This window comes from Lepisosteus oculatus, chromosome 2, assembly GCF_040954835.1.
Source record: "Lepisosteus oculatus isolate fLepOcu1 chromosome 2, fLepOcu1.hap2, whole genome shotgun sequence".
In the NCBI taxonomy this organism is placed as follows: Eukaryota; Metazoa; Chordata; class Actinopteri; order Semionotiformes; family Lepisosteidae; genus Lepisosteus; species Lepisosteus oculatus.
This window is the reverse complement of record NC_090697.1, coordinates 6,446,536-6,471,099: the sequence shown is the minus strand read 5'-3', so window position 1 is coordinate 6,471,099 and position 24,564 is coordinate 6,446,536. Positions and strand designations below refer to the sequence as shown.

General features: G+C 39.5%; 1 protein-coding gene across 2 annotated transcripts in view; it reads left to right on the top strand.

Moving 5' to 3' along the window:
- Positions 1–23,145, top strand: part of fhl5 (four and a half LIM domains 5) — a 32,234-nt gene extending 9,089 nt beyond the window's left edge. Inside the window, exons 1-6 of one of the 2 annotated variants that reach the window (XM_069196320.1) lie at positions 13,649–14,124; positions 16,466–16,640; positions 17,363–17,537; positions 17,790–17,959; positions 19,207–19,393; positions 19,678–23,145. In XM_069196320.1, the coding sequence (XP_069052421.1) occupies positions 16,482–16,640; positions 17,363–17,537; positions 17,790–17,959; positions 19,207–19,393; positions 19,678–19,829 (843 nt within the window). In that variant the 5' untranslated portion in view covers positions 13,649–14,124; positions 16,466–16,481 and the 3' untranslated portion in view covers positions 19,830–23,145. Of the gene's footprint in view, positions 1–13,648; positions 14,125–16,465; positions 16,641–17,362; positions 17,538–17,789; positions 17,960–19,206; positions 19,394–19,677 lie in introns of those variants that run through there. The other variant, XM_006626161.3, reaches the window with a different exon arrangement.
- Positions 23,146–24,564: the final 1,419 nt, after the last annotated feature.

Here is a 24,564-nt window from a genome sequence, read left to right as displayed (position 1 = left end):
TAATCTGATGTTCCCAGGCAGATATCTAGTTCTGAGGGAGTACGTGATTCTAAGGACTAGTACAGTATGTGTCAGTTTTCTGAAACCTGTTGAGAAGCTTATCACCGGACCTTGAGTCACAGATTTACTGATAGTGCTCCTCTTACCCCCTATAGGTACACTTGATCTTACCCAGAGGTGCAATTTGTCTTTTCAACAGAAGTCAGACGGTTTGTTTCTTATTACAGAGGTGTTTTATGTTGTAAATAGAAGCAGCTGCTGCACTTCTTTCGACTCCACAATCATCAGCAACTTTCCATTGCATAAGTGACAACGTTTATCTTGGATGCATTTTTTTGTTGACTGATACAGTAAGTCACTTTGTGAATGACAGAGCATGCTGCAAGCACTGCATCTGTTTGAGTTGGTACTGATTTTTTCTCATTGGCACCCCTACTGTGCAGCTGTTCTGACCACTGTAAACTCACATAGATGGCACACTGTCCCAGAGCTGGTAACACCATCTGTCACCGATGCTTGCCACTGCTTCACATGGAACAATACTGACGCTGCAAGCTTTCATGTCACACTCACAGGCATCCTGACACCAGAGGTCTGCGTTGTTTGTCTCTTGGCTTCAGCAACTTGCACATATTGCAGCTCCCTGGAGATGCATCCTTTGAGCCAGTAAAACCATCCCTACATGAGGGGGTGTTGGGAGGCTTGACAAGTTTGCCCTGTTGAAGACTTCAGTACTTGAAACTTTATCCATCTACTCAATGGCAAGCTTTGACAAAGGCAGCAGAGATGGAAGTTATTGAGTTTCCTTTCTTGGCAGTTGTAAGTTGTTTGCATCTCACTGTAATATCATAACGATACTGAGAATGCATAACTTATATTTAGAATGCTGTAGAATATTTAGAATCTCTTGTCTCCAAGCAGTCAGACAATGTCAATTCAATACTTTTACTAGTGGGATGCAGTGATCTTTCTCACTGTGAGAGGCAACCCACAGTGGCTATACACCTACTGTAAGATGTATAACCCCTCATCTTTTTCCCCTATTGTTGAAGGGTTCTCACTGTGGAATGTTGTAGCATTTGAACTCTCAGACAAACCAATCATCTAGGCCACTTTCACAACCTCACAGTCTAATTTCAGGTAAAGTCTGATTCTACTCCATGGGAAGCCTAAGTTCACCAGTTGCCTATTGGGGCCACACTAATTTTATATGAGGGTTAACTCCCTTAGTCTTTGACAGTCTGTAAACCATATTTATGCTTCCCAGGATCCAGCAAACTTCAGCCTTTGGCTTCAAGGTGTCCAGTTTCTGGATGTTGCTGCATGAACATACTGTACTGCAAACACCATCATGAGGCAGAGGTTACGTACTGGCAGAAGAGACCTATGCACTCTGCTTTCTCTTTGTGACAAATACATATATTTCCTTGAATGTCTACTGCCTGTAATTTAATATTCAAGCTTCTTAAGCTTTTGTGAGAAACTTTATTGAATGCCTTCTAAAAATCTAAGTAGACAATTTCATATGCTTTGTTTCTATCTATTACTGCTTTACCTTGTTCAAAGAAGTCACGTTAGTTAAGCATTACCTACTGGCAAGTAGTGGGGGTGGTTACACTAGTTATACAGTACCAATATGTAAATGACATAACCACTTTACATTCTGTACAATGTAGCCATTATCAGCCAGTGAAGAGACACAGACTATGCCTAGTGACACCCCTGATTAATTGTATCTTTTCAAAGTCCATGCTACCTAACCTAACCCATGGATTGCCATTGTCATACAGATGGGCTTCTAGTTATAATTATCATATCCATGACTTCAAAGTGAGGAGAGACTAGTCTAGCTTTATCATGTCATGGATGGTTTTTACATTAACAATTTTCCAGTGAAGAGGTATTCCTCGGGGTGGAAGACATTTGGGAATTGAGTAAGATATTTTGTTTCCTTAATGACAGTTTGTAGAATACTCTCTGGCCCTGAAGATTTTTTAAGTGCTTCTAGTCACTTTAACACTTCTGCCTCATCTGTGCTAATTTGTATTTGGAAACTTCGTCTTTCCTCAGCCAGGCATGTGTTGTGAATTTCTTCCTTGGTATAAACACCCGAGTGAAATATTCATTTTCATGTACTGGAGTGGACAAAAAAATTGTGCTCTTTCACTAATATAAAGTCATTTGAAAGGGTGCTGGACCAGCAGTATGGCCTGTACGTTCTGTGGCATAGTGTCTACCTGTATCTGGAATTTTGCTGGAGGGATGGGGCACCATTCTTCCTCAAGAAAGTCAGTCAATTTCTGCCTGGTTGATTAAGATGGAAAATAAGACTGCCTCAGGTGTGGTTACAGAATATCCCACCCTAACATCAGTGTCGTGCACTCATCGAAACACTGGGCGACCACACATGCTCTGTGGATGGGGTCATCATCCTGGAAGACACCCCTCCAGGCAGGAAAGAAATGCTGCAACGTGGGATGAAGATGATTACTCAGTATCTTTAAAGATTGATTTACAGTGACCTTCCCTTAAAGAGAAGGGAGTATCATAAAATGCAGTGGGTTGAGGTGGGACACCGTGTGGCATTCAACCCCACAGAGAAAAGTTAAAACCAGCATCAAAATCCCACAATACAACATCTTTAACCTGGTGAAAGCATGCTTCACAGCGTTACAGCTTATATTTCTTTCAACAGTGGAATGTGACTTTCGCATTAGGTCACATTAGAAACTCTCCTCCTGATGATGCTGAATATTGATCACTGATAATGCTTGTGGTCTGAAATGATAACTTTCTTTTGATGCTCAGATTGCATAAACAACATCTTTAATATTGCAGAGCACTGCATTGTTCTTACCTGTACTGTATTTTATGATTGTTTGTCTTAATCTCTTTTGCAAAAATGTCCCTCCTCCTCAGGGCTCAGTGCTTGTAAAACCCCAGATTTCCTGAAGGAATTGTAATTTTTTTCTAGTATTTAGAGCAGTAATCTTGAAATGTAATGCCCAGATTAATTGCTCCATAAATGTAATCTTCCTGACAAACTAGGGCATGCTGCAATCAAATACCAGAATCCAAATATGGTATCGAGCCAGTAAGATTTATAGCATAATGACAGTGGTTTGAAAGCTCACCAGGTATGGTCAGACCCATGTGTTTGAGGTAAATTTTCTCTTCCCACTATTTAAGAAGATGTTATTGTTTTTTGAGGACTACCAATGTCCCTTTCTACGAAGCTTGCCAAAAAGGACGTGTGCGAATGCTCGAATGGAATGTTTCAGAGTTCCCATAACAATCAATTTGTGCTTGACTATGAAGTCTGTTTTAGCAAATCAAATCTTGACACCTGTAGAACTGTTTTAGAAGTCATACTGTACTGTATGTGAGCTGTGAACCTAGATCTATGTCCTATACAGTATGTCTTTTGATACTTTAGGTATTGTTTTGATGACTGGAGGCTAATTTTAAAAATTACCAGGATTTCTGTTTTTGTTCCTCTTGACTTTTTCCCATAAAACTTTATTTTGTAATAAGCAAAATACCACAATCAAAATATTTCCCACAGACCTTTGTGTGATCTTAGATGTAAGTCTTGTCAATTAAGTAGGATAAGTAAGTTTTAGTTAAATTTTATACCCATACTGTTACCCGATCCCAGATCTAACTCTGGCCTTTGCCAGATTTTATTTCAAGAAAAACTTTCAAGCAAATGGTGAGAGAATATTTTGAATGTCCCATGAGAAAGACCGACATTTAATGTATTATAAATACAACTGAACTATTATTGGTATTATATAATAACTAAAACTTACACTGTTTATATTCACTATACAGTATATACTGTAGAATCTAATCACACTGGCTTCTCCCTCTATAGCTCCACCAGGGCCCCTGATTAAGACGGCTTTTTAAAGTAAACCATGAATCTATAGTGAGTAAAATACACTGCAGGAAGAGATGCTGAAACTTCACTAATAATGTCAAAAGCGTATAAAAATACTGTGAATTTGCTATTATCCCCATCGAGCAATATTCTCAGCATCTTCTCTCCCTGCTTATGGATACTTTGAAATTCAATATTTATGATACAGTATAATGTAAAGGAAAAAAATGATTTTTTTGGGGGGTATTTCTGTGCTCTTGAAGGGAGAGATATCAACAGAGGAAGCTGAATGTATTGGGAAGGAGTGGTGGCTTGTACTTTACAATCTTCCTTTCCTGTACTTCTAAGGGGGCAACAGTGTCATTAGTCCCTATGCCTATCAGTTATTTTAAGTTAAGAAAGCCTTCTTACTGTGGGATAAATTTGTCCTTTATGCAAAGTGGTAACATCACCATACTCTTTTCACATAGACACAGGACGGTTCCTAAGCCACCTTTCAGACATATCAAAATCAGAATCACTTTACATTACATGTACGGTATAAGGACTGGTGTCTTGATGCAGAAACATACACAGAGTATGCACAGGTCCACAATTATATACACACCATGCCCTGTATTCATGTGTTTTGGTTAAGCAGGGTGACAGTTGTGGGGAAGAAGCTGTTTGGGTGCCAGGCATTTTTTTTGATTGACCGGTAGCATTATCCTGGGGCAAGGTTTTGAAGTAGATGGTGTCCTGGATGAGGATCGCCAATCTTATCTGCTCGCATCTTAAGTCTGAGTTAAATAGGTCTTCAGTAGATGGATAATGGCAGCCGATGACTCTCTGCACAGGGGACAATGCATTGCAATTTTCCTCTAGAGTTTGAGAGAATTAGAGTCTAAAAAAAAGAGTCCAGAGAATTTGCCAAATCAAACATCTGTATAGGCTGTGGGAAAGCTCTCAGCAATGGCTCGGTAAAAATAAATGGGCTGGAAAACATTGAGATTTTTCAGCTGACGCAGGAAATACACTTTCTGGAGCACTTTCTTCGTATTGCTGATAACATTTGCATCCCATCTGAGGGTGTTAGAGATGGTTATTCCTAGAATCTTGAACCATTCCACCATACTCAATAAGACCTTGTTGATTCTAGGGGGATGTGTTTTGGAGGATTTTTCCAAAAGTCAATTCCACTGTTTTGAGATGGTTTGTCACATTTGTAATCCTTCCCCTTAAGGATGCTCCAGCTCTTTCACATTTTAGTTGATTTTGTACACGTCCTCCCTCTTCCAGCCTTTCCCTACAAAAGCCAGACGCTCACTGTATGCTGGGCTCTGCATTGGAAGACGGACGCCCGGAGGCCCGCCTACCACCAAGTCGCCCTACATTCGCGGCTAGTGGGCATAGGCCTCCTATCGGCGTCCTGAACCAGCCGAGTCCTGCGCTTGGAGCGCCTGGTCCCGTTAATCGTTTTAATTCCCTGTCCTTGCACCAGATCCCGTTCCGGCTTTTAACTATGTTTTGTTTTCGTCTCCTCCTGGATTTCACGTTTTTTGGACTTCGCCCTGGTTTTCCCCCTGGACTCCCTCTGATTTGTTTGCCTGGACCACGCCCCCCCTGAGCACCAGTGCACACTCGTAACGCCTCCCTGTTCGTCTACCAGCCCAGTTCCTTGTCTCCTCCCCGTGTCTGTTCACTACCTTCCGGATTATGCTGTCTGAATAGAGTCCTGAAAGACGCATCGTAACATGGTTGAGCTGAATGTGGTTGTTGACAGTTCCCTTCTGTACCTGGTGTCGTCTCCATTACTGATAAGACCCACCAGAGTGGTGTCATCTGCAAACCTGAGTAGTTTGACAGAGGGGTCGCCGGAGGTCCAGTCATTTATAAATAAGTAGTAAGTAAGTGAGGCCACAACACAACCTTGAGGCACACTGGTGTTCACAGAGAAGCAGACTGACATACTGTAGGAGTCCATCCACATATTGCCGTCTGTTTGTTTGAAAGTTGATGATCCACTGGCAGATGGAGGGGACTATTCAGATGATACAGTTTATTGTGGAAGAAATAATCTTTTGTTTATTCACTATTTGTCTTAAAATAAAAAAAAATGCCAAAAGAAGGCATCTGTACCCACATGGTATATTTCCAATTAATCACGAAAAGGCTGGTATCAGAGTATCAAAAGGTTATGTTAACTTGTTGTATTCTAAGATTAATGCAAAGAATCTAATAAAAAATGATAGTGATAGAGTATGAATTCATAGTAGCTTAAAAACATCTTCACTTATGAAGATGAAATCAACAGCAGCTGAAAAATCAACAGCAGCTGACCTTTCTATGTATTTCTAGGATTGATGTCCTTGGCTGGTGGTCTTCCTGCGCTATATTTATAAAAAGATTGGCTTCTGATCCCCTTGAAAAATGATAGGGCCAGATGGCCTGAGATTCGGTAGCCATCATAACCAGTTTATACAGTACAAGAAATAAAAATGAACACATTCATGTAACACCCCTGGGGACATATAAAAAATGTACAGAGACATTTTAATGTTAAAATTAATGTTTTTTAAGTTTATATATAATTGCACAAAGCTTTTAGGTTACTGAAGGTTTACGTAAAACAACTACAGTGCCTATAGAAAGTCTACACTTCCCTTGGACTTTTTAGCATTTTATTGTGTTACAGCATGGAACCATGATGTATTTAACTGAGATTGTTTGCCACTCATGAACACAAAGTACTCTATAATATCAAAGTGAAAAAAACATCCAAACATTTTCTTAAATTAATTAAACATAAAAAATAGAAAATAATTGAATGCATAAGTATGACTCTTGGTGGTCTACCTTACTACGGCCCCTCCTGCCCAGACACTCAGTTCTGGGCAGATTAACTGTTGTTCCATATTTTCTCAGCTTTTTAATGATGGACTTTACTGTGCTTCGAGGTGTATGCAATACCTTGGAAATTTTCTTATATCCTTACCCTGACTGGTATTTTTCAAGAACCTTGTCTCAGTTCTGCTTGGAATGTTCCTTTGCCTTCATGGAGTAGTGTTTCCTGGGGAAGCTCCCAGACTCAGGTGTATTTAATCTGAAATCATGTGAAACACCTAAACTGCACACAGTTTGACTCCAGTCAAGTAATTATGTGACTTGGAGAAGAGAGTTGGTTATTTCAGAGGTAATTTAGTTGTGTCAAAGCAAGGGGGTGAATACTTATGCATTCAATTATTTTTGTTTTTTTTATTTTTAATTAATTTAGTAAAATGTCTGGAATTTTTTTACTGTGGCATTATAGAGTACTTTGTGTTCATGAGTGGCAAAAATTCTCAGTTAAATACATCATGGTTCCATGCTGTGATACAATAAAATGTGAAAAAGTCCAAGGGTGTAGACTTTCTATAGGCACTGTAAAAAAAGAGCCTCATGTACTGTATACCATATATGTTATCACTAGTGCTTAGTCAACTGGTTGAATGAGATTCTTTTGCCTCACTATGTTGTTATTTGAAATAAGAAACTATGATCTTTCCTTTTCCTCAGTGAAGTGTCAGCAACTGAACTCCTGTTCCTGTTTTCTATCTCCACTTTCTGTGTTCACCAGAAATTTCAAGGTCACTGGTCAGTGTCTGTGAAAGCTGATGACTAACAGCATTAACTCACTTTTATTGAATGAATTTAGCCTTTCTTTTTTCAATTCTTCACCATCTACACTCATAATACAGTCTCTTTCTCATATACACACACAAGGTCTTCTCATGTTATGTGAAAAGTTGATGTTTATTGGATCCATTTGTTCATTATCAGATCATCATTTATCCAATCAATCAATCAATCAAGGTTTATTTATCAATGCACGAACAGAACAGCATGCAGCTGTGTTGTCGGCCATGAAATGCTTCCATCTGTGAGCTCGTAAAGAGGGATAGAAGAGAAGAAGGACAGAAATTTACATGGATTACATTAAGATTAGGATACAATAATTACACAATTGCAATTTACAATACAATTTGCAGATTGTGTGAATGTAACAGAAGGAGATATGGTATGATAGGAGGTATTTAACGCTGCAGACTGTGTGAATGTAACAGAAGGAGATATGGTATGATAGGAGGTATTTAACGCTGTTCATATGTGTCCTGAGAGTGCAAGTGACAGGAGGGTGCCAGTACACCCTACAGTATCAGTTCAAGGAGGTTGCCTATTCTCCAGCAGCCATTTGGGTAATTGCAGGGGTCTGTTGTGGTTGGTTGTTGAGCAGTGTAACTGCCTGGGGGAAGAAGTTGTTTTGAGGCCTGTGGTCTTGGTCTGTATACTCCGGTACCATTTTCCAGATTGCAGTAGAGAGAACAGGTTGTGGTCAAGATGACTGGTGTCCCTAAAGATAGACCTGGCCTTCTTGAGGCATCTAACAGAGTAGATATCCTCGATGTTTGGAAGCGAACAGCCGGTAATGTTTTGTGCCAGTTTCACCACTCTCTGGAGTACCTTGCACTCTTGGATGTAACAGTTACCATACCAGGTGTAGAGGAGCTAGTTCGCACATGGTGACGTCATCGCCCTCCCTGTGAGTAGCAGGGACCTTAGCCGCCTGGGCTGAGGGAGATCTCCTTTAGCTCATGGGGCTTGTTCCCTGTTGTATTACACCAGAGAACTGGGTTCGTGCCCCAGATGTTGCAGGACAAATTGGCAGGGTGGAGTGACAAAGCGGAACCGCAATGGTCACATAGGCAGTGATGCAGCTGGTTAGGATGCTTTCAGTGGTGCACGTGTAGAAATTGGTCAGGACGTGTAACTGCATGCCGAACTTCTTTAGTCTGCAGAGAAAGAACAGACGCAGCTGTGCTGTCTTGGCTACAAGGTTGGTGTGGTGGGTCCAGGTTAGATTGTCTGTGATGTTGACACCTAGGAATTTGAAGCTGTTGACTCTATCCACTGTGGACCCGCTGATGTGAATGGGTGCGTGGTCTATTCCTTGATGCTTCCTGTACTCCACGATCAACTCCTTAGTTTTGCTGGTGTTCAGAGAGAGGTTGTTGTCCTAACACCATGCTGACAGCGTTTCTACCTCCTCCCTGTATGCGGACTCATCACCGTTTGTGATCAAGCCGATGATCGTTGTATCGTCTGCAAACTTAATAATCAACTTTGTTTTGTTCCTGGCAACACAGTCGTGGGTGAATAGGGAGTAGAGGGGAGGGCTGAGTACGCAGCCCTGGGGGGCACCTAAGTTCAGAGTCAGAGTGGAGGATGTACTTGTGCCTACTCTCACTACCTGTGGTCGGCCCATCAGAAAGTCCAGGATACAATTGCAGAGAGAGGAGCTTAGTCCTACAGTAGGTCCTGGAGCTTGGTGATAAACCTTGAGGGTACAATGGTGTTGAATGCTGAGCTGGAATCAACAAACAACATTCTCACATATGTTCCTTTCTTATCTAGGTGTGAAAGGGTAGTGTGTAGAGCAGTGGTTGATCTGTTCTGTCGATATGCAAATTGCAGCGGGTCCAAGGTGTCAGGCAGTAAGGAGGTGATGTGTGCTTTGATCAGCCGCTCTAAGCACTTCATGATGATGGATGTGAGTGCAACGGAGCAGTAGCCATTTAGGCAGTTCTTGGGGATCGGGATGATGGTGGTTTTCTTGAAGCAAGAGGGGACTGTGCATTGAGTGAGGGAGAGATTAAATATGTCCATGATCTGTTCATCTGCGCAGGCCTTCAGGACGCGACCGGGGATAGCATCGGGGCCAGGAGCTTTGCGTGATTGGTCATTTTAAAGACTTTTGTACACGTCAGCTCTTGAGACAGCCAGTGGGTGTTCCCCCTGGTTTACTGGCATTTTCTGAGCTGTTTTTGTGGTATGGACTTCGAACCGTGCGTAAAATGAATTGAATTGATTGGGGGGAAAGGCGGTGTGTGTCGTGTTGCTGAGTTTCGCTTTGTAGTCTGTAATGGTGCGGATTCAGTTCCACATATTCCAAGTGTCCCGATCGTCATGATAGTGTGATTCCAGTTTTACTCTGTAGTTACAGTATATTTAGCTTTTTTGATGGCTTTTCTGAGAACGGATCTGGATTTTCTGTACTTGTCCTTGTCTCCAGAGTTGAAGGTGGATGTTCTAGCTCTGAGTTTAGCTCGTACTTCGCCATTTACCCACAGTTTTTGATTTAGGTACGTGTTGAACAGTAATCCTGGGGACAGCATCTTCTGTGCATTTGCATATTTCCTTAGCTAGTAGCATAGTCCGCATACAGGTTAATGTCCTTTCCGGCAGCTTCACGAAAAATCCGCCAGTCAGTGGTGGCAAAGCAGTGACTTAGAATAGAGTCCGATTCCTCTGACCAGCGCTGAATTGTCCTTGTCGCAGGCTTCTCCTGCTTGAGTTTCTACCTATAGACAGGGAGTAGCAGGATGGAGGTGTGATCAGATTTGCCGAAAGGAGGTCGGGGGAAGGCTTTGTTATATCTCGGAAGGGAGCGTAAACATTGTCCAACGTGTTTGTTCAGCGCATCAGGCAATTTATATGTTGATGCAGGTTTGGGATGATTTTCTTCAGGTTCGTGCCATTGAAGTCCCCCACTGTGATGAATGCACCCACGGGGTATGAGTTCTCATGTCTGCTAAGGTGTTCGTGTAGTTCCTCCAGAGCTCCTGTGGTGTTTGCCTGCAGCGGAATATACACTGCTGTGAGGACCACCAATGTAAATTCTCTCGGTAGATAGAACGGGCGACATTTTATTGCCAGGGGTGAAATAGTCTCCACAGCCGTACACCAGGAGTTATTAACCATGATGCACACCCCTCCATCCCTGATCTTTCCTGAATCCACTGTCCTGTCCTGACTGTGGACAGAAAAGCCTTTCGGGGGGATAGCAGTCTCTGGAATAGATGAATCAAGTCAGGTTCTGGTAAACGCTAGCACATTGAAGTTTTTAATGTCACTTTGAAAAGCAAGCCTGGCTCTCAGCTCGTCCAGCTTGTTGTCAAGTGATTGAACATTAGCAAGAAGTATGTTCGGAAGTGGAGGGCGATTGCTGCGTTGTCTCAGTCTAACCAAGACACCTGCCCGCTTACCTCTCTTCCTGCGCCGTTGCCGCTTTCCTCCAGGAACAGGTACAGGTAAGACTCCAAAGTCCAGGTAATCCATCGTTATTTTTGGTGCAAGCCTGGTTGTGCTGATAGTCGATCCTATGTCTAATAGCGTTTGTTGGTCAGAGCTGATCACCGAACAAGCAGTACAGTATGTACAGTTAGCAGTACAGAAAACAACGTAAAGTAGAGAAATAGACAGAAACGAATTGGAGCTCGCGGGATGGCAGCCTTCCTCGTTGGCACCATCTTGCTCCCAGTGAAGATCATAGCGGCACGGAGCCTGTTGTTGCTGTTATTATATTAACAATACAAAACGAATACTAAAGTATGTATTTATCAGCTTTAACATGGTGGTAACAGCACATTGTAAGTGGGGGGTCACTGTTTCCAGTTACACTCAGTGTCTAATGCTCTATTCCTAAACTTATTTTATGCAAAACACCACACATAAAAATTAGAATATACTGTAAATACCATACTGTAACAATTGTCAATTCACAACGCCAAAAAGGCACCTACTGTACGAGGAAAGGATGGCTAAAAAAATATTGTAGAGCCAAGGTAGAGCAATGTTTGGCTGGGCTGTTGTTGGCAAGTGTTTTTCCTCAGCTGTCTCCAACATGTTCAATACTGAAGACTGTTACTGATTTTGTAATTGGGAGATTGAGCCAACAATTAACAATGCAAGTCAGAGAGGGGGATAGTATAAGGATAGCAACTGTCCAGCTGTTTGCATAGCTTTCCTTTTAAATAGAGAAATCAAAGATGATTGTGAACCCTAGATAGCTAAAACTCAAAGAGTGGTCTGGGAAGGAACATAATTAGCACTGACTATTATAAATTTGATAATGCCCTTTTACTGAGACATTAAAAAGCTTTATACCTTCATTCACCAGCTGGTTGAAATTAAATACAGAATACCTGTGAATAGCATTTTATCATTCTGCAGTATCTGACAGTATGATTTCCCACTAGCTTATACTGTAACAGGGCTCAGTGAGACGAACATTTCAGAAGTGATGTCATCCCCTTGAAAACACAAGAGTGTAGAGTTCTCTGCCACTGTCTAGGGAATGGCTCCGTGTCCACTCGGAGCCTGAAAAATCACAGTACCGACCAGTGTTAAATGAGCACGTGTTTCAGGTTAGAGAAAGCATCTGGTCACGGTTACGGTAAGAAAAACCTCAAACCTTTGACTTCAGTTAATGTTATGGTTACAGAATATAAGAGATATAAGATGTACAGTATGTATATTGTAGTAGAATCTAGGGTGCCACTGAGATGAAATCCTAGCATGTTACATATGGATAACATGGGTTACATTTACTGTGCAGCCTATTGGTCAGAATATAGATATAGAAGATATAGAGATAATGTAACATTTTATATTAATGGTATAAGTTTCATAAAACCCCAATATAAACACCTTTTAATTATGAAAAACGTTCATGTGCATGATTATACCAGAATCAAGGAACACTTTTATAGCCTCCTCTATAAAATTAATAGAATTAAGCAGATGCCAGGAGCACACCTCCTATCTTCTGAAACAATTTTTACCCCATTACCGAGTAATGTTTGTGCATGCAACACTAGAATGTAAAATGTGTCAGTTGTTCAGATTAATCATTGACAGTGGTCTGCACTAAAGTCGCAACTTAAGCTTTTTCCAAAACTCTCAATGCGGCTAAATGGCCACATGGCTCAAACTCAATTACAAATCTGTTTTTGTTTTAGATCTATAGTATGGAAGGCTACCAGGGATCTTTCAAAGACATGCAGTCAAGATTCTGGTTCGCCCTAATCAGCTATAGGGAATTTCAAATTGTCCTGTAGTCCAAATAGTAAGAAGCCCCTTGGTTTTGTTATGCAGATTCATGTCCATGTCCTCGTCACTTGTTAAATAACCTGGCAAATCCTGAGCCTTATTTTTCACAGTGCTGCTTTTCACCAGAACATTGTTGAGAGTCTAAAGCCACACTTGAGCTTAAACTGACCCCCTGCCTGCTGCTCTGGGCTTTTTTTGTTTGGACACAGGTTCAAATTCATCGGAGAGCATTCTGGTAGTTTGGAACAGGTTTGCAACTTCACAATTCAACAATTCTCATCTGCGCTCAAACTTTCTAAAGGCACATCCAACTTCATTGTAGATCTCAGTCTCAAAGACTCATTGTAATCAATGCTGAAATAATCTACATGAGCAATCTATGTAGAGCTGCCAATTGCAAACCTCCGTGTCCTTTTCCAATTTTGTTTGTCATCCATATTAAAGAGAGTTTTTCACTATCAATTTGCACGTTAAATCGTTTGTCACAAGGGGGTCCTGGTGTGCAGATAGTCTAAAACAGAGATCTGGAGAGCTCTGTGACAAATTAAACACAAGCTGAAGTATTCATTTTTTTCTGATATTAATGTATTGCAAACCTTTTTGCACTTCACTATTGTCGTTTATTATTCCAGATGATGAGGAATGGAAATGTGAAAGTTTCATGTGGGTATCCCAATAGTGTAGGAAGTGATTCACAGTGATTTAATTAGTGATTGTCTTTATATTCTATTCATTTATTGCAAAAAATATAAAATGCTATTAATTAATACACACAATAAGAAAATGTGAAAACAAATCAGTCTTAGTTTTTATTCATATGTAACATTGACAGGCAAGCATTTGTTCTCCATGAAATTCATCAATGGATATTATTTAAAAATAAGAAAATGCAAAATTAAGATTAAGTGCAATAGTTGATCTTTGCTTTCACCCTCTTTGTCAAAAGCATTTTTACATTTTATCAAGCCTATTACCTTTTACAGTATATGGAAAAGAGCTTCATCTTGAAGAACCTGTAAAAGGAGTTAATTCCATTTCGTTTTTTTTTATTTTAAATGCCTTCACCATAATCAGAAGATGAAAATGGGATTTATTGGCCAAGGGGAGGTTTCAGGGTACAGCCCAAGTGAATTTCTCCCTTAAAAGGTACAGAACTGTGCAGGAGAGCATGGTTCCTCTCCCCAGAGATTAAGGGTAATGAGAGAGATAGTATTTATAGATGATCTTTTATGTTCATGCCCTTCAATCCCACTTTGACTTCATCTTTTCCATGGCTGATTTCACACCTAGACCCTTCATCACACAACATTGTTAACAACATCAGCTTCCGTAAGGTACGTGCTTCATCTTATCCTTTTTCTCTTCCACTGCAAAACTTTTGTTCACTATATTGAAGGCTAGACATGTAAATTAGTACAGTAAGCATTTTTATATTTGTGAATAAAACTAATATATGCAATATAATTAAAATATAATTTATTTTATTATTTTATTTGACGTTATTTTGTTTATATACACTAAGTTATTTGTTTTGTGTTTATTCATAGCTGCCTTATGCAAACTTTGCTGGTAGATGTGATTCAACACCTTTCTTACAGTATAATTCATGTTGATAAACCATGTAAAACATCATACAGTATCATAGCTTTATTAATCCCTACGGGATTAAGAAAGTATTATCTATCCATCTATAGCTTCTCAAGAGATCTGTTTGTTATGGCAATATAGTATTGAACCTGAATTTGATATACTGTATAAGTAAAGTAAAGTATTTCCCATAGGATAGCATTGTACATTCAGGAGGTGATTATTCGTTTGCTACTCAAATGAGTACTCCTCAAAATATTCTACCTGCAAGAAAACTATCGAATCAGGTGAATAATAGAAACTTCAGTGTCAATTGATAATAGCACTGGATGGCACTCATATCAGGTTGAGGTGCCTTGATGCAAGTATTTAAATCCTCAAACACATTCAGAAAGTCAACCCTGCAGACGTCTTCAGATTGAGCACTGTATTTATGAGCAGGAGGACACACATGGAAACTATGTTCAAGTGCACTTAAAACAAAGTCACCTCTTTATGCAGTGGGTTGTGGGAGTATGAAACAAGCTACCCTGCTTCTTTTCAAGAAATATTGTAGCTCAAGAGGTCCTTGGATCAATGAGTTACTAACAATTGTACTAAATGGGCTAGATAAGCCAGATTCCTTCTGTCATTTGTAACTGTTCTAAAGTTCTTGTTTATTATATAAATATACATTACGTTTAATCTATAATCTACGTCCTGCCTTACTGACTGCCTGATAGTTTCATACTCCATATTGACTCCACACTGACTTCTGTTTCAAGTAGTATTTTTGCACTGCACATACCAAATGCTCAAAAGAAGGCTCGTACAAGATGTATCCTTCCAATTTAGCCTCTTGATTTTATAATGACCTATACATTTGACTGAAGTTTTAAATTTAATTCAAAGGAAAAGTGTGTCTTTATTCTTTTACTTGGCCTTTTTAAATAACTGCTATTTTAAACATTGCAAGGTTGATGACATTTTTATTCAGCATGGCTAAAGTCTTATTTAGTCCTTTAATTTGCTCACTGTGAAGATTTTTCTGTTAATCCACTGAATGACACTTCATATTCCTGTTGTCTTAAGTTAAATTGGTCTCAGTTACAAGACAGGTTCTGATTTTCAGTATGTCTACTTTGTAAAATTGAGGTAGGTTATAAAATAAAAATCATTAAATAAGAAATTGAATTAAATATGCTGTGGAAAGCTAGAAAATGAAAGCTAAAAATGTGTTTTAATCAAAATGTAGATTGTAATGGGAACGTTGGAAAGGAATTTCTAGATACGTTTTGGCATTAACCTAAAAATGGATAGCCATAGCAACGTTCGATAAATTGATCTGAACAAGAGTCATCAGAGTGGAAAGGCATAATTTAAGTTTAGCAACAATGATTTGACGACAAGAGTTGTATGCAATGCTCTTGGCTGTCATTACATATTGTAGGAATGTTTTATGAGGATAAATATACCTCTTGTTTATAAGCTTTGCATTTCCCTGTTGCATTGCAAATTCAGTTTCCAGCTCAATTTTCACTGTCCACGAGAATGTGGAACATGCAGAGTAACTAAACAGATAGTAAACTGAGCAGCTTGTTTAATTTGTCCCCCTCCTTTCCTTGTGTTCCTGGGAGATCTATTATACACAGTACTCACACTAGTTTGATTTCATTCCAGTGGCTCCAAATCAAAATAATGGAATTACATCTGTCCTCAAAGACCATGTGAAGCATCAAAAGTCACATCAGTGATTCCAGCCAAGTAAAACTAAAGGCTGGATTAACACTGTGGGAACTTATACAGCACTGACCTTTAGTCAGATCTGGGATATTCTCACACCTAAATGCTAAAGTTCTTATGTTTTTGAACAGATGAACACTGGAACAAGGGTGGCACAGTAGAGCAGTGGTTAACATTGCTGTCGTGCAGTACTGAAGCCCTGGGTTCAATTCTGGACTGGGGATCTATCTGTGTGGAGTTTGTATGTTCTCCCTGTTTTGGAATGTTCCTGATGATTTTTTGCGATTTTATTGCAGTTGATGCTGATGATATTGTTTTGAATGCTTCATGAACATACTGTATAATTCCTTTTTCTCTTGTTGATAGTTACTTCACTGCAAAAATGTCAGCTGAACGGTTTGACTGTCATTACTGCAAGGATTCACTGCTGGGAAAAAAATATATTTTGAAAGATGAAACCCAGTACTGTACCAAGTGCTATGAGAATTTATTTTCCAACTGCTGTGAAGACTGTATGATGCCAATTGGATGTAACTATAGGGTAGGTTTCTACGCAATTCAATATGAATGGTGTACAAATTGTGCATTAGCATCTCTGGAGCTTTGAACATTTCTAAACCTCTCTTAAGAGTTACTGTGGTGGGCCATAGTATATATGAAGTAAAATGTATGAATGCACAATGAAATAATATAAAATAATGCATATATATATGAAACTTTTGATGGACTGGCATCTCATCCAGGGTGTATCTAGCCTCACACCTGGTGTTTGCTGGGATATGCTTGGGAGGTTGCTCCCCGTGACCCTGTAGATCTGATAAAGCAATTAGAAAATGGATGAATGGATATATGTGACACAACAAAAAATATTCTGCTTGGTTTTCCCTGGCTAAAATGCGAAGAAAGTAACAGTGTAAACTAGTGTAATTACTGCATGAAAGTATATCTTACTATGTTTCAAAAATGTTTCAGCCACATTTATCACCTGCAGTAAGATTTAATATATAATGTGCTGTGTATGTATTTGTAAAATTCCTTCACAAGCCTTCTACCTTCTAGTATTGGCCACAGCCTATTGCAGTTTCTATGACATTACCGAGCGAGAAGTGTCTTTATCAAAAACACAACCGCAGCACCCACACTGGAGACATGAGCCCACAGCTCTCAAGTTTCCTGACAAAGCAAGCAAGCAGGGATTCAGAGTAACTTTACCACTTTCTTTGAATTTAAAGTGGTTATCCTTTCTCGTTTCGTGTGTCAAAGGATCTTTCGTACAAGGATCGTCACTGGCATGAGCAGTGCTTCAAGTGTGCCAAGTGTAGCCGGTCTCTGGTGGAGAAGCCCTTTGCTGTGAAAGATGACCTTCTTCTCTGCACAGAGTGCTATTCCAATGAGTACTCCTCCAAGTGCTTCACCTGCAAGAAAACCATCATGCCTGGTACAGTAAATAAGAATAACTTCAATCTCACTGGATGAGTCAAAGATGAACAACTAAATTCATACATGTTGTTCAGCAACCCCCCAGGACTGTGTCGCATTACCATAGCATTATCTGCAGTACTACAGTGAAGCTTTATACCATAGCAGTACGTCAGAAATCAAAAGAAACATGAAGACTCATTCTGCTTTAAGCTTGCATGTCTCATACGCACATGGTATGAAGTCTAACTTGGTTCCTCCTTCTCGACAGGTTCTCGCAAAATGGAGTACAAGGGGAACCACTGGCATGAGACCTGCTTCCTGTGCCATCGTTGCCAACAACCCATAGGGACCAAGTCCTTTATCCCTAAAGATAACGGCTACTTTTGTGTCCCCTGTTTTGAGAAACAGTTTGCTTACCATTGCAGCTCTTGTAAAAAGGTGAGCATAACGTAAAAAAACAATTATTATTATATTGCTCTAAGGGCAGCACAGTGGTGCAGTGGTTAGCGCTGTTACATTGCAGTGATGGGGCCACGAGCTCAATCCCACTTCTGGGAGTGGTGTCTATGTAGTGTTTGGATGCTCTCCCCATGTTTGTTTGGGTTTCCTCCCCCTGTCCAAAATATATGGTGTGTTAATTGTCTTCTGGGAAGATTGGCCCTGGTGTGTGTGTGCATGTCCGTGTCTGTGTGGTGTCCTGTCCAGGGTGTACCCTGCCTTGTGCCTGTTGCTCCATTGGCTGAACTACAGCTCCCCCCGTGATCCCGAATGAGAAGACATGGTTAGAAATGGAATGAATGGATTATGTTGCTTTGCTTTTAAAATTGACTACTATTAATCAATATTATTTTGCTCTTATAATACTCAAGGTTTCCTTTGGATGAAAGTAAAAACTAAAACAGATGCTTACAATAACAAAAAATGGAATAGAACAGCATTCAGCAGCTCCTGCTGTATTGAAAGGAATGTTTCCTTAGTCTGGATTTTTTCTGAATCAATCTCAGAAAGAAATATTCTCACTACTGGGGAGGTTTCCCTAGCAAACTAATCCCCCCCACACACAACTCTCTCAGCTTTTGACTTTCTCACTTAATCTATGGTCATAAAACAAAATAAATCATTACAGTACCTACAGTATATTGATGTTACTTCTTGCTAATAAATAAGTTGTTAAAGTACAGTTATCTATGAATCATACTGCAAGATGCACAGCATTGATTCCCTTTTTTATCATTATTGCTGTCTGATGGGCTGGGAAACACTGAAAAATAAGACTTAGTTAAGTACAGTTAAGATCATCCTCTACCAAATAAATACAGTATATACTAGATAGTGTGCACTGTTTTTATCCATAGTGTTTAATCATGTCACAGAGTTTTTAACCCTGCAAGTTGGAAAAATGAAATAAATACTGGATATTCAAATCCAGGCCACATGGCACTGCAGTCCTTTCACAGCACCAGGTTCCTGGGTTCAGATCTGGTTCTGTCAGTGTGGAGTTTGCATGTTCTTGCTATGCTTGAGTGTGAGTGTGCTCTTTGATGGGCGCACTGTAACCCCTGACTGCCAGGTTAGGATCATGAGCCAGCACAGATTAAGCAGCTGTTATTGAAAATGAACTGAGAAGTGACAGAAAAGAAGCCTGCACCGCGCCCCTCCTGAAGGTGTTGGTCTTGTTTTGGAAGGCTATAACAACAGGCGGAGTGACTTACAACGACAAGCCCTGGCATCGGGAGTGCTTCTTGTGCATTGGGTGTAAGAAGCAGCTGGCAGGGCAGCGCTTCACCTCCAGAGATCAATTCCCCTACTGTCTGGACTGCTTCAGCAATCTGTACGCTAAGAAATGTGCTGGATGCACAAAGCCCATTACAAGTAAGTGCACTGAATTATCAGGAAAACATTCATGACATGATAGAGGTCATCGCTGAGCTGTTTATGCATGAATGGGTGGAATCTTTCACTGAAGTTTGCCTCTGTGTTTCTGCTCCCTTAATCTGGTGCCGAGATTGTTCCCGAAGGGCTTTATTTTCATTGCTGCAGTACTAGAATAGCAGCTAAGGAACATGAGCAGACATTGCAGTCGAGGGAATGACAGGTTATATAAAGTGTTCTTTAAGAATGTTTAATTAGCGCTAACCCATTTTTCTTCCTATCAGGCCTTGCAGGAGTGAAGTACATTTCCTTTGAGGAGCGCCAGTGGCACAGTGAGTGCTTCAGCTGCATGAAGTGCTCTGTGTCTCTGGTGGGACGGGGATTCCTCACTCACCGCGACGATGTCCTCTGCACCGACTGCGGCAGAGAAAAGTAGACAAGCAAACTTCACGAGATGTTTCTCTGCTGTCTTCTTCTTCGAAACGCGCAGTTTGACTTGCTCACTAACGGTTTTACAGAGTCTCTGCAAGAGTTGCAGACAGCAGACTCTCTGATTCTCTTATAGGTGTGCAACATTTTTTCAGTGAATAGGAAAACACAACTACAGTATAAATTGTAGGCAGCTACAAAGCAAGCTTGATTAATATATTGGAAGCTGAAGTGCTCATCTTTTCAAAATCAAACTTGCATGCCTTTGTCTGATTCAAGCTCTGATGCATCTGCTCCATGTGTGTTTTAATGCAAACAGACACTGAGTGAGAAAAATGAGCTATTTTAATGATTATCAATAAGAACTAATTATTACTGCCTGAGGTGGCCTAAGAGCATTGCTTCAATTATATTGCAAAGAAAATATGAAAAGCATGGATGATATTTTAGTTTTATCACCAGTATTGTTAATTGATAGGGTTATTTGATAGTCGTAAGAGTTCTGTTTAGCTTATAGTTAAATTAAAAGGACAATCTAGAATTTGTGATATGTTCTATTTAATTAACATATGTGCTGAAGACGTTTTTGTGTATTGCTACTTATTTTGAAGGATTTCTTTAGCTACATCATACAGTATACATTTGTGAGAGTATATACTGTAGCACACACTTGTATATATTTCAGTAAGAGCAATGTAAAGCCACAGATAAACATTTAATCAGGACTTTGATTACATTTTAAGTAATATTTATCATTAATGTTTTTATGTTTACTATTTAGCTGTTTTTATGAGCAATAATAGCATAAATTAGGGATTCTGTCAAGTTTCTGGTTTCATGTTCTTATAGTAAAATTTCACTACGTAAGTAAAAATAACTGAAAGCTTGATTACCTTGATTGTAATTTCAATTCAGTTGGTCTTTACACAAAATAGAGGTAGATATTGTTAGGATTGGAAGTTATGAAATAAAAATATACAACTAAAATTAATTATTTGAATTTTAAAAACCCTAATGTTAATGCATGAACTCTATAATAGCAGTACTTAAATCTCCTATTATTTCATTGTTATTATTTAGCACTAAAATACCTGCTTACTTGCTGCAACAACAATACTAGTTTACACATTAATATTGATTTTTATAACTTTAAAAAGTGTCTTAATTCGCTAAAACAGGCAGCAGCATGTAGTGGTTGCTAGGGCTCAAGATGAGAGGGTTGTGGCTTCAGCTGTCAGGTAGGATATTGTTGTTGAATCCTCTGGCAAAGAACTTCAGAATTTTCTTCCCAGTTGGCTTAGATAGATAGATAAGACTTAAGGGAAATTGATGTGTTACAGCAGTCCAGTCCAAGACAACCAAAAAAAAAAACAGACATCAGAACAGACGAAAAATTAAAATACATACAGCAATACAAAATAAATATAAAATAAATAAATAAAAATAAATACATAGATGCGTGCAGAATATGCTCATAGTCACTGTAAAAACAATTAAATATGTGCAAAATGTGCATAGGTATATACAGATTGAGTGTCCAAAACAAAAAGAACAATGGAGCAACATGCTGTCCATAGACGAGCAAATGAAGGGCTAACAGGCCTAGCCTAGGGCAACGTTATACACCCTGACAGCTGCCAGGAGGAAAGACCTGCAGAAACTTTCCCTTGAACACCATGGTAAAAGGAAAAACGTAATGTACAAATTTAGGAGACTGAAATATGCATCTATCCATCTTCTAAGTGCCTTATCCAATGTATGGTTGCAGGGGAGGTAGAGCTTATCCAAGCAAAGGGAGCATGGCAAGATACCTTCTGGACAGAACACCAGTCTATCGCAGACACAGACACGTACAGCACTATACTCATTCACACCAAGGCCCAACTTTCCCAGAAGCCCACTAACCTGCCAGTATGTTTTGGGAATGCTGGAAGAAATAAGAGTATCTGGTGGAAGCCCACACAGAACACAGAAAGAACAGAGATACCACCCCGGGTCTGAAACAGATCCCAGGGCCCCAGAGCTGCGAGCCATCAATGCCAACCATTGCGCTACCACGCCACCCGAGATTTAAAGAGATAATAGAAAGGAATAATAGAGGTTTCAGATCTGAAATTTGCAGGCCACCTGAAACCACCGTTTCACATGTAAGCAGATGGCTATGTGGAGTTTTTAACAAAAGTTCAAGAGGAATAATAGTAACCAAGGTCTGCCTCATCTCTGCTGTTCCAACGCATAATTCTCCATGACATCAGATCCTAAAACAACTATACAGTAAATACAAGAGTTAACCTCCCTCTCTTGCTCCCCTTTGTCTTCCTGTACCCCTCCTCCACCCCATCCCCACCTCTGTAGATTCCCTGGTTAACGTGTCTCTTTGTGAGAGTCATAACGTCCTCAGGCAAGAGGTTTAAGTCAAAGTTTCTTAAGTTTAATTCCTCAATAAACACTCCTTAATGCTTTTTCTTATTTACTGATGTCATTCTTCATCAGATGCAGATTTGCAAGCCTCCTGTTGTGGATGGTGGCTGTGGACAGTTAAGAGAACTACGGACTTGATTACTATGACCTCTTACTCTTGCCTTAAACTAGGTTCTTACTCCTAAGACTGACCAATTCCTTTTCAAATCTTTTCATTCATTTACAGATTTCGGCTTTTCTTGCATCCCCCAAACTCGTCTCCCAGATTGCCCCGAAAGCTCTTTCTCACCTCCCGTGTCTATTCTCTCTCATTCTCTTTCTTCTGTCCTCCTTAATTCCCATTCCTGCTCTCCCTCCCAATGTGTTGAGTGTTTTTCTTTCTACTTTTCCGCCTGGAATTAACCTCTACCTGCTCCTCTGCCGCTCCCTCACTGAGGCAGCTCCCACTCCAACCCCTTGAAACAATCTAAAAAAAAATCTTTTTGAAATGGTCAGATTATCCCTGGCTCAGTTTTATGTCTTTAAATTATAGGCAAACTAAAGACCATAACAGAAGACTGAGTTTCTTATTGAGATCTATGGAATAATTTGATTAACAGTCAGGAAGAATAATGACATTTGCATGGTTACTAGCATTTTTAATCCAACACTTATATTTGGTTCTGTACACAGAAATCTGTGTCCCAGATTGAAGACTAATATCTGTCCTGTGAGGCAACTGCACAATTGTAATACACAGGATGTTAGCGAAGAACCATAAGGCTTATGAGTTAATTGATTCTTTCTTAGAGCTGCACTAGGAATTAATAACCCTCTGCTATTATTTTTCGCTTTGTAATTTCTATCCTTGCCAAAAAAGTAAATGTGTTTTTTTTATTTGTAAGACTGCTTTTTTTGTGAAAATAAACACAATAATTTGATTTATCAGTTAGCATCTGTTTGTGGTTATTTTTACATTTTAAATAGCACTTGACTTTGAGCTGCCATTTTTCCTCAGGAAATAGCCAGCGCGTGTTTGAACGTGGAACACTGACACCACCTATGGGACAAGCTCTGGGAGATCAGTTAGCATGCATCGCAGATCAGAGAAATACTCATAACAATTTGGCAGCAATGCAGTGATCATTTAGTTTTTATATTAGAAGGAAATACCATATTCAAAACACTCTTGTCATGTGACATTTTTGGAAGTTTTTACACTAGGTGTTCACTGCGTCTGGATTGAAGCTCTTTTGATTTAAAATCAAGTATGATTTTCATTATATACACTGCTGTAGAGAGAGAGAGGTTTCATGGGAGTGACCCATACAGTCAAAAGTAGTGGTTATGGTCTGGTGCTCAGTATGTCCCGTAATGTTTGAGGAATGTAATATTACAGATGCCTCTGGTATCATCAAAGGCAGCTGTGAATCTGGAAAACGAGCTAAATCTCTGAGTTAATTCAGAGAGCCTCAAACATTTGTGGGCGGTGGTTGGAAGATTAAAAAACACCCATGAAAAGCATAATTCAGAATACGCAAAAAATTACTAGGGGAATAGGGAAACTAGGGGACTACAGCAGATGTCTTGTGACACCATAACTATCTCCATAACACTCGTTAACATACAATATAGTGGTTATGATTATGAGAGGAAGAACAAATGGCCATTAGGGGTAATCTCAAATATTTTGGTTGAACAGTATATTTGATTTGCTTTTTACTATCAGGGTCAAGGGAGCAAAATCTTATTTACACTGGAATTTACACCTAGGCTGTAAAAGAATACAGTATATACTGTACGTACAGCATACTGTATAGGATCCAATCATCATGGAATAGTGCTCACCCACCATCAATTGTGGGCTGCAGACCAGATTATTTCCTTTCACATCTTGATTTTAAGAAAACACGAAGGACTTTTTGAAGAGAAAATACTGTGGGCCTATGCTGATGATGTTAATGCTGCAACGTATCATTTATTTTAGCAGTTTCTCAATGTATGTTTCATGTATTTTATGGGTGGGATTTGCAATGTGGAAATTCTATTTATGCTATGTTTTTCAATAAGAGAAAACCTCCAAAGTCCCTGACTTAAATGTGTTTTAAATAGTCTTAATAGTTAAGAATATGAAGTATTTAAAACATAATTCTACAGTACTGTATGTTACCTACTTTAAAGTGTTATTTAATCACTCTCTGATGTTTCAATATTAAATAGTGAATGCAGTAATCTATATTTTTTAAATTAAATAACATTAGGGCACAGCTCCTTTCTTTACTTCTGCAACGGAACTGTAAGTCTAGAAAAAAAGAAACATGGAAATTGCTACCTTGAAGTAT